The 12,132-nt window shown below is 39.4% G+C and overlaps 1 protein-coding gene across 1 annotated transcript in view; it reads right to left on the reverse strand.

Annotated features, from left to right (window-relative positions):
- LOC115473928 (rho GTPase-activating protein 15-like) overlaps positions 1–12,132 on the reverse strand; it is a 172,767-nt gene that overhangs the window by 132,799 nt on the left and 27,836 nt on the right. Inside the window, exon 3 of the mRNA XM_030209135.1 lies at positions 11,126–11,305. Coding sequence (XP_030064995.1) covers positions 11,126–11,305 — 180 coding nt within the window. The remainder of the gene's footprint in view (positions 1–11,125; positions 11,306–12,132) is intronic.

Raw genomic sequence — 12,132 nt, forward strand, 5'->3', positions numbered from 1 at the left:
TAAATGCCAACGTTTCCAAAAAAAGCTGTGGCCATTTTCTCTCTATGTGAGATAGTATGCAAGTTGTGGAGAATGTAAGTTGCTGCAGTGCAGAACATTTTATTTGATGGATTTACTTTAACGTACAGTTCATAGGCTATTTGATCATGTTTGGAGTGCTTTTTGTTCATTTCCAGTGAACCTCTTTCCTGAGGAAGTAACGAAATGTGGCCATGTTGGTGGAGGTTCTCACAGGTTTGAAAACAGCTGCAAGTTAAGTGGTGCTACCATATTAAAAACGTTCTGAACAGTTTTGGACTGTTTTTAAAGAACATTTAACAAAATCTAACAAATTTGAACAAAAAGTTAACTATAAAGTTGAAAGCTGAATTAAAAAGTAAATATGATGGATCAATGAAGATTTGCACATTGTTGATTTGGAAAGTCTGGATAGCGATGTTGATGCTGAGAACTGTGATGGTCCTTATAATAGTTATATTAAAATGTTGGAAAATATGTTGAAAGATTTATGAAGGTACTCTGGAATGTTAATGATTCTGCTGTTGCATTGTGTGTAAGGAAGTAGATGCCTGGGACAAGGATCAATGTAGTTTATATGTCCCTGCATACCAATAATTTGATCCTATTTATTGGTCCTATTTAAAAGCAGAATCTGGAGCACGGGCTGCCAAAGGCAGCTCTAGCAATCTAAAATAAAAATGAACAAGACCAGTGGTTTATACATCCTGTAGCACAGTGCTTCTCAACCCAGTCCTTGAGGCACACCTAGTCCCATCAGATTTTCAGGATATCCACAATGAATATGCATAAGATAGGTTTACATACCAAGGAGGTAGTGCATGCAAATCTATATCATACATATTCATTGTGGATATCCTGAAAACCTGATGGGACTAGGTGTGCCTCAAGGACTGGGTTGAGAAGCACGGATGTAGAGTCACTACACAAACAGAATCCCATCTGCTTTAAGCAAAGTGCCTGGCAGTGGAAGGACTGAATTTGTTCAATAATGGTGGTTTTTACCAAGTGGCTGAGGGCTCTTTTTACTAAGTGGCGGTAAGCCCAATGCAGGCTTACTGCTCGCTATAGCGGAAGTACCACCAGCCTGGTCCAGCCTGGTGGTACTTCCCACTCCTACTGCGCCATTTCTGGTGCTACAAAAATGTATTTATTTTTGTAGTGCTGGACTGTACCTGGCGGTAATCTGCCCGATTACTGATGGGTTAGCGTGGGAGCCCTTACCACCACCTCAATGGGTGGCAGTAAGAGCTCCCTCCCGAAATGGCTGCACAGCAAGTGCTTTACTTGCCACCCGGCCATTTCCTGCAGGAAAGCGAGACCTTCCCTTTTACCAGCTACAGTAAAAGGGGGCCTCGACGTGCATATAAAACAAGCGCCGACGTCAGCGCTGGCCCCCTTTACCCGCATCTTGGTAAAAGGGGCCCAGAAATTGGCAGGAGGGGGGAAGGTTTCTTTATGCATAGAAAACCCTGGTGTCTTACATTGCTAATTTAAAAGTATGTGTGTGTGTGTGCATGGAGGAGGGCGATGTGGTAGTGGGAATAATGTGTGTAAATGTTGCTTTGACTTGCTGTCCCCCTCCCCCCCCCCCCCCCCACCAATGCCCAAATATTTCTATCTAGAGACCCTGGATTGTGATTCTAAATATCAGGGTATGAGCAGCAACAGCTGCTGTTATCCGAATAATTACGATATTTAGTACCACTATCTGGATAACTATTTGGATAACTGAAGAAAGCCACATATAGCAAGTCAAAATTCTGGGTTTTTCACCTCTGATCACCTATAGAGAAGATAAGTTTCAAAGATTCAATTCTTTGTTCCACAAACAACACTGAGAAATAAATTTGAAAGTAGAGCTCTTATTTTGCATTTTATCCTGAGTCTGAAATTTCATATTACAGCAGATGCAATGAAGAAAACTGTTTGCTAACTAAAATATAGCTGCACCAGGTACACTGGTGATATGATAAATTGATTTCTGCCATCTGGTCTCATCTCCATCTTAATTAAAGCCAACTTAATTATTAGCTGTAAACACATTTATGGAAAAAAAAATCAGCAGAAGAACAGTTTAATGTAGTCTACAGCAAAACTAGGCAGTGTTAAAGTATTCAAGGAAATCTCAAATACATACATGATTACACATTCAAACATCTCCCTTTGGGTATAACATTTAAATTGTGTATCCAAAATGAACTGGATTAGACTAAGGACAGAACTGAGCACTGGCCTTTGTGGATAGTCCATTAAAGACAGCATTCAGTCTTCTGTGCCAGTAACCAGATGCTTAATGCAGCAACCATGGAAAAGACACTGTAATGATAATATCTAGAACAACAATTTGGACATGTACAGCACCTTTCGTCCAAATAAGATCCCAGAACACTTTTATATTCCTGGTGCTCAACAAACACACACACACATAAAGCTACACTCGGGACTGAGAGCCTGGCAACAGAAGTTTAACTCTGATTGCATAATAACTACTATAAGGGATGTATAGATGGCTCTGAATTTTTAATATTGCTAGATAGATAGATAAATATATGCTCTTTATAATAGCCTCATCATAGATGGATAAAGAGGTAGAGATGGGGAGGAGAATTTTCAAAGGAGGTGCACCAGATAATTAGGGTATTACCTATATCAGCCCCTGGGGTGAAAATTGTCCTTTCCAAAGCTTTTAAATCTACCCACAGAGTTTCAAAAATTGGCTAGATTTAAGCACTGGAAAAAGACATGTTCCAGGAAGGGTTACCGACTAGATCTAGATTTGCACCATTGGAGCCGACTCTGTGGGTGCTGTGGGTGCTTGAGCACCCCCAATATTGAGAAAATTCCTTGTATGTGTCCAGGGAGGGGTTATTTTCATTGGGCTTAGCACCCCCAATAATTTTAAAAAGTTGGCTCCTATGATTTGCACAACAGAGTTGGTCCAGTCGGGCATGCAGGGGATTTGAGGTCTTGCTTTTCTTAGGGAATGTAATGAGGAACTCAGAACTACAAGTCCCTGCATGCCATGTGGTAATCCTAGGACTGGATCAACCCCATTGAGTGAATCTGGATCCAGTTGGCAACCCCAATTCCAGGGAGATCGGGGAGGTCAAGAGAGGAAAACACTGCAAGGAGATCTGATTTTTCAATCCTGTGTGCAGTTTACTATGTAAATCCATCGAGATGTCTAGACAAAGTGGGCTAAAAAATTTAAATGCAATTCTGTCCAGATAAATCTTGAAGTTACCCACACCAATTGTTTTGAATATTAAACCCCTCAATTTTTAAATAAATAAGCATTTGAATATACACGTCAGACACACACTCACACAAGTGTACATATGTTAATTTAACTACTAATTATATAGTAAATGTTTACTGTTTACTAAGTTATGCTAACATTTTTAGCACATGCTAAACACTAGAGTTGCCCATATGTTCTTATGGGCAACTTAGCATTTAGCGCATGCTAATCATTAGCACTCGCTAAAAATACTAGTGCACCCTTAGCGCAGGTTAGTAAACAGGGCCCCTTAATGTATTAATTGAAAGGACATATACATACATACACACAAGACAAACAGCATGTCATAGCAAATTGTATCACTTTTATCAAGAAACCCTAATTTTGGTCTATAAAAAGGCTTAAGGAGACAAGTTGACTTATCACTCATCTGTCTTTAGATATATTTATTCTAATTTTAATATGGCATCTGATTTTAGGAAAAATAGATCTTAGACTAGGCACTTAATGTTTATTTGTGGTTCTATATATTCTAGATAAATTTTACTCTGCCACTTTTTAGCAATCAGTATATATTGTTAAACAGGATTAAAGGCAGGGCCAGCCCAACCAGTAGGCAATACTAGGCAATCACCTACAGAAGCAACTTCTGAAGGGCTCCAAAAGCAGACTTTGTCATAGCAGAACAATAGGTCCTGACAACCTCAAAGAAACAACCTGAGGTACTTATACCAGTAGAAAGGGTGGGCAGTTCCAAATAGGTCATTAACCCAGATTATTCTGGGGCAGTGGTATTGGTGTGCTGAGGAACATAAAGGCTAATTTGGGGAGTAGGGGGGAGGACAGAAGGCTGAAGGTTTTCCTAGTGCCACTGAGCTGGCCTCTGATGGTTTGCTGTGGATATAGTATTCACTGTTCATCGGTAGAGATGGTCTCAAACATTGCTCAAAATGGCATGTAATATTCACAAGAACATACGACTCAGATTGGCAGTATCTGGAGGGAGCTGGAAGCTGTGCTTCTCCATTACTCTGCTGGTCAAGGAACACTGTTGTAAATAATGGAAAAGTTTCTGGGTAGTTGCAAGTGAATGTTCACTGTACTCTAGTCCAAAAGGACCTAGAGGAAACTATTGGACCAAAATCAATAGGCTTGAAAAGCACATGAAATGGGAAGATAGTTACTATCATGATGGACGATGTAGTAATAATAAATGAGCCATGTTTAAATGATAAAATGACATCAAACATATTTGCAGATATATTGGGAAGATCATTTTAAAACTGGCTGCATAAGTAGATGTAGCCAATACCCCCCCCCCCCCCCCATTCTATATAGTGTGGCTTAAGGTGCACACACAAATCTGGTTGTATTCTAAATTGGTGCATGCAAATTAATTAGCTAACAAGCCAATCAGTGCCACCAATTACCAATTAACAAGCAATCATTGACACTAATTTGCATTAATTAGATTTTACATGCACAACTGTCTAAGCGTATTCTGAAAAGTAATGCATGTAAATTCTAAGGCACATAGTTGAAAAATGGGCATGGCCATGTGTGTGGAATGGGCGGGTCATGGACATTTCTAAAATCTATGTGCATTGTAGAATACACCCGGTCTGCACCTAATTTAGGTGTAGGCATTTACACCAAGTTTTACTTGGCATAACTGCCCGTGACAAAATTTAGTTACAGGAACAGGAACTAGACGTATTCTATAAACTGCACCTAAATTCAGGCATACTTTATAGAATACGCCTAGGTGTATTTTTTTCAGCGCCAATTTTTTAGGTGTCATATATAAAATGTAGCCCTATATATGTCAATAGGGATAATTCTATAAATTGTCACCTAAAGATAGGTGCCACATGTGTGCATAGGCTACAGAATAGCACTTACACACGTGATTGGCATTGCTTAGTGTATAAATGTGAGGGACGTAAACACAGGTGGCGATTGAGTGGGCATTTCTCAAAGAAACACACATAACTTATAGAATACTATAAGTTATGCACACATTTAGGACACAATTAGGACCAAGTGTTACACTTGCCATTGACTTGATGTAACAGTTGGCATCTAACTTTAGGCACACCAATGCTGACTTATGCTAGTATTCTATAATGGCATCTTGGCATCAAGAAGCTATTACAGAATTAGTGCTAAGCACATGGCATTGGGGCACCAAAACTTGGTGCCAATTAATAGAATTGCCATTATATACTTTGGGACCTGTTTATTAAGCCGCGCTGTAGGTGTGCAAACTTTTTAGCGTGCACTAAAATTTAGCATGCACTAACCCTAGAGACACCCATAGGAATATAATGGGTGTCTCTATCGTTAGCGCATGCTAAATTGTAGCACACACTAAAAGTTAGCACGCGTACAGCATGGCTTAGTAAACAGGGCCCTTTGTGTTTCTAGAAATGCTGCCTACACATGTATTTAGAGGTAGCATGCTTCATTGAGGGACCCTTTTACTAAGCTGCATAAGCGTCTACGTGTGCCCAATGTGTGCCAAAATGGAGTTACTGCCCGGCTACTGCGTGGCTGTTGCTGTAATTTCATTTTTGGTGCGCGTCTGATACGCACGTCCAAAAACTAATTTTTATTTTCGGATGCGCATATTGGGTATGCACCAAGTGGCATTTGATGTGTGTAGGTCAATGGCTGGCGGTAAGGTCTCAGACCCAAAATGGACATGAAGCAATTTTCATTTTTCGGCACGTTCATTTTCGTCAAAAATTTTAAAAAGGCATTTTTTGCAGGTGTGCTGAAAAATGATTCTGCACACGCTCAAAACACGCGTCTACACTACCACAGGCCATTTTTCAGTGCATCTTAGTAAAAGGACCCCTGAATTAATAAATATAAATGTATTTATCTGCTGGTTTTGCATGTGGGAAAGCAGGGTAGGATTAACCTTTGGTGGGCTCTAGGCAAATGAGCATGTTAGAACCCCACCCCATCATAATATAAATACATTTTAAGCCACCACAAATGTCCTTGTAGGTGAACTCCATTGCATTAACCTCTACATCTAATTAATGTGGATCTATACCTGGATTTGGATTCATTTTGGGGGATCCTGCCAGGTACTTGCGACCTGGACTGGATGTTTTTGGAGACCAGATACTGGGGATGATGGACCTTGAAATGACCCTGCTGCTGCTTTTCAAAAGAGAAGCTGTTTTAATCCCTGTAGGTGAGATTGTTTAAGCTATACCGCTGGGTTGGTTCTTTCAAGCCCCTGACGCAGTCCTTTAGGAGAGCGAAACGCAACCGTGTCGGGCTGATGACTACTTATAATTTTTTTTTCATGTGGTGAATAAATTAGATTTTTTTATGGAATTTTTGTGGCGATTTGCTTTCTTTTTTGTTCTTTGTAAAATGACCTCCATAGTCGCTCATCAAAAGATATGCAAAACAATTTTTCACTAACCTACTCATAAGTAGAAGTAAAAAAAAATTTATATATATATATATATATATATATATATATCAAACTTATAAAACATGCACAATATTAATTATATGTTTGCAGTGTAACTTTTTAAAACTCTTCCTATGTTATCACCCAAAATATTTGCACAAAACTAAAGTTATGTAACAAGGTAATATAAACAATGAGAAACTGCATGATAAAATCCTGCCCAAAAGTGAAAAATGCTAATTTTGTCTCATTTAGCAGCTGGATACAGAAATGCTCATTAGTTTTAAGAGGGTTAATCCTTTTAACTTTTGCATATTGATATGCCAATTATGCCTAATTGTACAAGAGGCATCAGTCAAGGTAATAGTGCATAAACACATGAAAGTTATTAAGTACATCCCAACATGTAATAAAGTAGGTGTTAATTGGTAGCTGAGTTCTGCAGGCTATTGAGGTGGATAATTCATCCAGAGATGGATCACTTGTAATTTCTCTACATAATTCCTTTTGCAGTCTCACGCTGTGATGTTTTCATGCTTGTCAAAAACAACTGCAGCCTAGTGCCTTTTGTTAAACGCAGCCAATAAAATATGCTAAGCATCATTAAATATACTTAACTTTTAAACTTTCCAAAGGTGCATTTCTTGTTAATAAAGCAATGTTGTTTCTAGGAGATCATTACAAACAGTGTTTCAAGTCCAGGGTTCTGATGTATACAAGTATGAAAAATACTGCATGCAACTTGGTTGGAGCAGCTGGCACTATTAATGTAGGAGGTAATATTCTGAATTTAGTACTTCATCAATAAGCATTTCCAAAGCTTATTTCCAGTGCCACAACAAACATAACTTGCTGTCAATTACACTAAGTTCCTATTTGTCAACAAAAGAGAAAGTTGCTAAAAGAATGTTGAACTACCAAATTTAGAAAAAAAAATCCTCATCTCAAGTTGCATTTTCAACAGTAGCACAGCATTAAAAAAGGAGTTAATTACATCAAATACGATGTTCTCCAGCAAGTTCAGGCAACTGTTTAATATCTCTTCTAGCAATCTGAATATTTTATATCTCTCCTATACCAACAAAAGAGCCAATTAGTAGATGAGATGATTGAGAAGGGTGACTAGGGGCTTGGGTTTTATCCCCAGCTATCCATTTCCTCCACTTTAAGGAGAGAGTGAATTTGGAGTCCAAAAGAGTGGCTAACATTGCATAAATAATTTTGTGACATCATGCTGCCTCAGCTGCACATTATCTCCATTAGGGAAGGAAATTAACTGGGGGAAGCTCATATCAATCAGTTGGTTTAGTGGCTCAGGCTAAAGATGGGGTAGGGACAGGGTTGGCATACAGTTAATCTCTATTTTTTTTTTTAATATCTTTTCTATGAGGAAACAGTTTGAGTGGCCTGACTTCAGGCCCCCATGCTGCTGAAATATTCAGAATACTAGCGTTCCTTCTGTATGTCTTTTATCTTAACTTAAATCGTCAGTAAATCAAACACTAAGCTGTTCAATCTGTTAGCTTAGGCAGTATAGTAAATCTTCAATAAACTATTTCCTGAAAAACACAAAAGGGCCCTACTCTTTCCTGCATTAGAATCTGAGCTTATTGCATCTGAACAAGGGACATTCCCTTGTGCTAAGCCCAAATTCATGCACTGCCTCCACTGCATGCAAATCTCGCTCATGAATATTCATTGTGGATATCCTGAAAGCCTGACTGGTTGGAGTGCCTCCAGGATCAGTTTTGGGAACCACTGCTCTATTTCATTTATTTATTGTAAGGACATCACACTATTTGTTAATCCTTTGTTGGATTATTGATTTATACTCTAACACATGAAAGCTTCTTGAACTTCTCAAGATCCCCCTTCTTACTCAGGGGTGTTTATTCCCATGAAAAAAAAAATGACAAACTTTACTTACTAAACCTTCAGCAATATGACATGTAAAATTATTGTACAAACAGAGCACAGATCGGATTCCCAAAACACTCCACTGATATCATAGTGAAGCCCATCTACCACTTCTTTCTGTGATAACCAGTTCCTAATTTACTCTCCTGTTGACAAAGCTGTGCTAGCAGCTGCCATGCGGCAATGCCGACGCAGACCATTCAAAGTGAATGGACTGTGATGGCATTACTACACCACCAGCCGCAAGCACGACTTTGTAAACAGGGGGTTATTTTGCTAAAAGAAGATTGATTTTCAGGCCATTTACTTTATTTATGAGTCTCCTATGCAATGCAGTGTCAAAAAAACATTTCTGATATCCGTGTATACTATGTCAACTGCTTGTTCCTGTTCTAATTCACCTGTCAAGTAATTTAAAAAAATCAGTTAGACTATTTAACTGATCAGTCCCTCTTAAACCATGCCACCTCAGATCCTGCAACCTACTGGAATGAGATTATACCACTATCTGCCTTTAAATGAATCCATTAACTTACACATCACTGAGAAAAGAATAATATATCATGAATACATTTATTTCAGGAAGCATTCTAGTAGAAATCCTTTAAATAATGTCAAGGCATTTTTATACTGGCTAATCACCCAAACAAATAGACATTTATGATAAAAGAGGTATCCACAAAAAAGAAATATTTTTTTTTCTAAAAACTATTTTACACACAAAAAAAACCCCCCAATTCTATATAGGCTGCCAAAATTTGGGTGTGGAGCCCAGATGCATGCATAAACTAATTAGTCAATTAGTTTATGCATGGCATTAATTGGAGTAATTGGCAACAATTTGGATTTATGCATATATCTGCTTATGCTCTATTCTATAACATTGTGGGGCCCTTTTTCTAAGGTGCACCAAAAAATGGGCTGCATTAGTGTAGGTGCATGTTTTGGGCATGCACAGATCCATTTTTCAGTGCGCCTGTAAAAAAGGTTTTTAAAAAAAAACGTTTTGCTGAAAATGGACTTGTGGCAAAATAAAAGTTGGCATGCGTCCATTTTGGGTCTCAGACCTTACCACCACCATTGACTTAGCGGTAAGGTCTCATGCGATAACTATGCGGTAATCATTTACACACGTAGAATGACGATTACTGCCCAGTTTTTGCCACGCCAGAAAATAAAAATTATTTTCCGGTGTGCGTAGCAGACATGCGTCAAAAATGAAATTGCTGCAGAGGCCAAGCAGTAGCCAGGTGGTAACTTAAAATTGATGCGCATTGAGCACCTGTAGGTGCCTACACGGCTTAATAAAAGGACCCTTGTGTGCCCAAAGTGTCTCAAGCATAAACCAAAAGGGGGCATGGCAATGGGAAGGGCACAGGCAGGTCAGGAACTTTCCAAATATTTAGGCACAGTGTTATAGAATACCGGGTTATGCGTCTAACTTGTGCATCAGGATTTACACCGCATTTCAACTGGCATAAGTCCTCGTGCCCAAAGTTGCGTGTGGGAAATTCACTCTAAGTGATATTCTTTGAATGCTCAACCCAGATCACCTTTTATAGAATAGCATTTAATGCAGATTTTTCCCAGCATCTAAATTTGAGTGCTATTTACAGAACCTGGTCCATAGAAGGCAATTCTACAACTGGTTGCCTCTAATTAGCCATCCAAAGGGCATCTGGTAGCAGACTATTCTAAAAGGGAACATAGGTGTCTACTTTCCTTTATAGAATACTAGAGTCACTACTTAAATAGATGCTTAAAAATTAGGCAGCAATATTTATGCCAGCCATAGGACTGGTGTTCATGTTATCATAGATATGCATGTATTACAGTATGCTATAAGTTCTGCCTATAAGTTTGAACTCCACTCAAGCTCCACCCATGTGTGTGCCCCCATTTGCAAATAGGTGTTGTTAATTAAGGGGGTATTTAAAGAATAATGCTTAGGTGGAATTTCATCAGTTAGCACATGTACGTAACGTAAATGCCATTATTCTAAACATTTATGCTCATAAGTGGCATATAAATATTAGTGCCTGTATTATAGAGCTACCCTGATAATGTAAATGCATAGATAAAAAAAAGAATACAGGGGGAAAACTCAGAAAAAGAGACAGAGAATCTCTTCATAAAGATCTGCTGCTTTATTGATGGAACTGGTAAATAAGGGTTAATAGAGTCAGTTCAACAAACTTATTTCAATGTAAAAGTCACATCAGCAGCAAAACCTGATAAATCCAAACTGGATCAAGGAAATGCATTAACACTGCATATACCCTCTCTGCATCACAGATCAGCTTTGGATATTTCTAAATCCCCAGTGAATCTCATGGGAAATCCAAACTCCCCACCAAATTTTAACCTCATTAAATTGTCCTGGTTCACGGAGTACATCAGTTTGTTTCCACATTCTCACTTATCATGGTTCAGTTTCAGTAACAGAAATCAAAACTGAGATCATTTCTTAGAATTCAGAAATTCCTCATGCTATTTTTAATCTTACTTACTGGCTTAGAGACCTGCTCAGAATCGGTAAGAATCATGGATTTACTTTGACTCAGTCTGTCATGCTGCAAGTTAACATTCTTGATCCTCATTTGTACCATTCCTGTACTCTGGTGGGATATGGGCTGTTTGTCAATAGACAGTGCTGCCTGTGAGAACTGTTGCATGTCTACTGCATTAACCTGAAAAACAAAGATCAGCAGTGTAAATAACACTATCTGAAATTTTTATTGTAATAAATAGTTCAAGGTCTTGCATTGGATATAGTTTATATTGATTTCAGCAAAGCCTTCTATATGCTGTCATGCATAAGAGCATCTTAAATTAATTGAGCGGCTTGGTGATGGACCTCCTAATGGTGGACTAAATTAGAAACAAGCTGAATGATAGACAAGAGAAGGTGGTAGTCAATGCAGTACACTCTAGAAAGATTATTGTGGAGTGCCCCAGAGATTAGTCCTTGGACTAAGGCTGCTCAATCAATTTGCATGTGATACGACAGAAGAGTTAGAAGGAACTTTGCATCTTTGAGGTGATGCTGTTGCTAAGATACTCAAGAGAATGAACACCCATGAAAGAGTAGATAGAATAAGGAGTAGCAATGAAGTTTCAAAGCAAAAAAAAAAAAAAAAAAAGTGCAGAGCCATGCACTTAAACTAAAAAAGAAAAATAAAAATCCAGTGCCGTAGCGAGGGCTAATGGCACCCGGAGCGGGTCGCCGCTGCGCACCCCCCCCCCCGGGTGCAGCACGGCACGACCCCCCCTGCAGTGCAACGCCCCCCGGACCGCATTCTTACCTGCGGGAGGGCCGATCCGCCCCGAGTGCACGTCACTAGGAGCTCCGTCGGCCCCGCTGGTTCCCTGCTCTCTCTGCCCCGGAACAGGAAGTAACCTGTTCCGGGGCAGAGAGAGCAGGGAACCAGCGGGGCCGGCACCCTCCGACCGTGTGCACCCAGGGCGGACCACCCCTCCCCCCCCCTTCGTATGCCACTGCAAAGGACCAATACAT

This window comes from Microcaecilia unicolor, chromosome 7 (genome assembly GCF_901765095.1).
Source record: "Microcaecilia unicolor chromosome 7, aMicUni1.1, whole genome shotgun sequence".
In the NCBI taxonomy this organism is placed as follows: domain Eukaryota; kingdom Metazoa; phylum Chordata; class Amphibia; order Gymnophiona; family Siphonopidae; genus Microcaecilia; species Microcaecilia unicolor.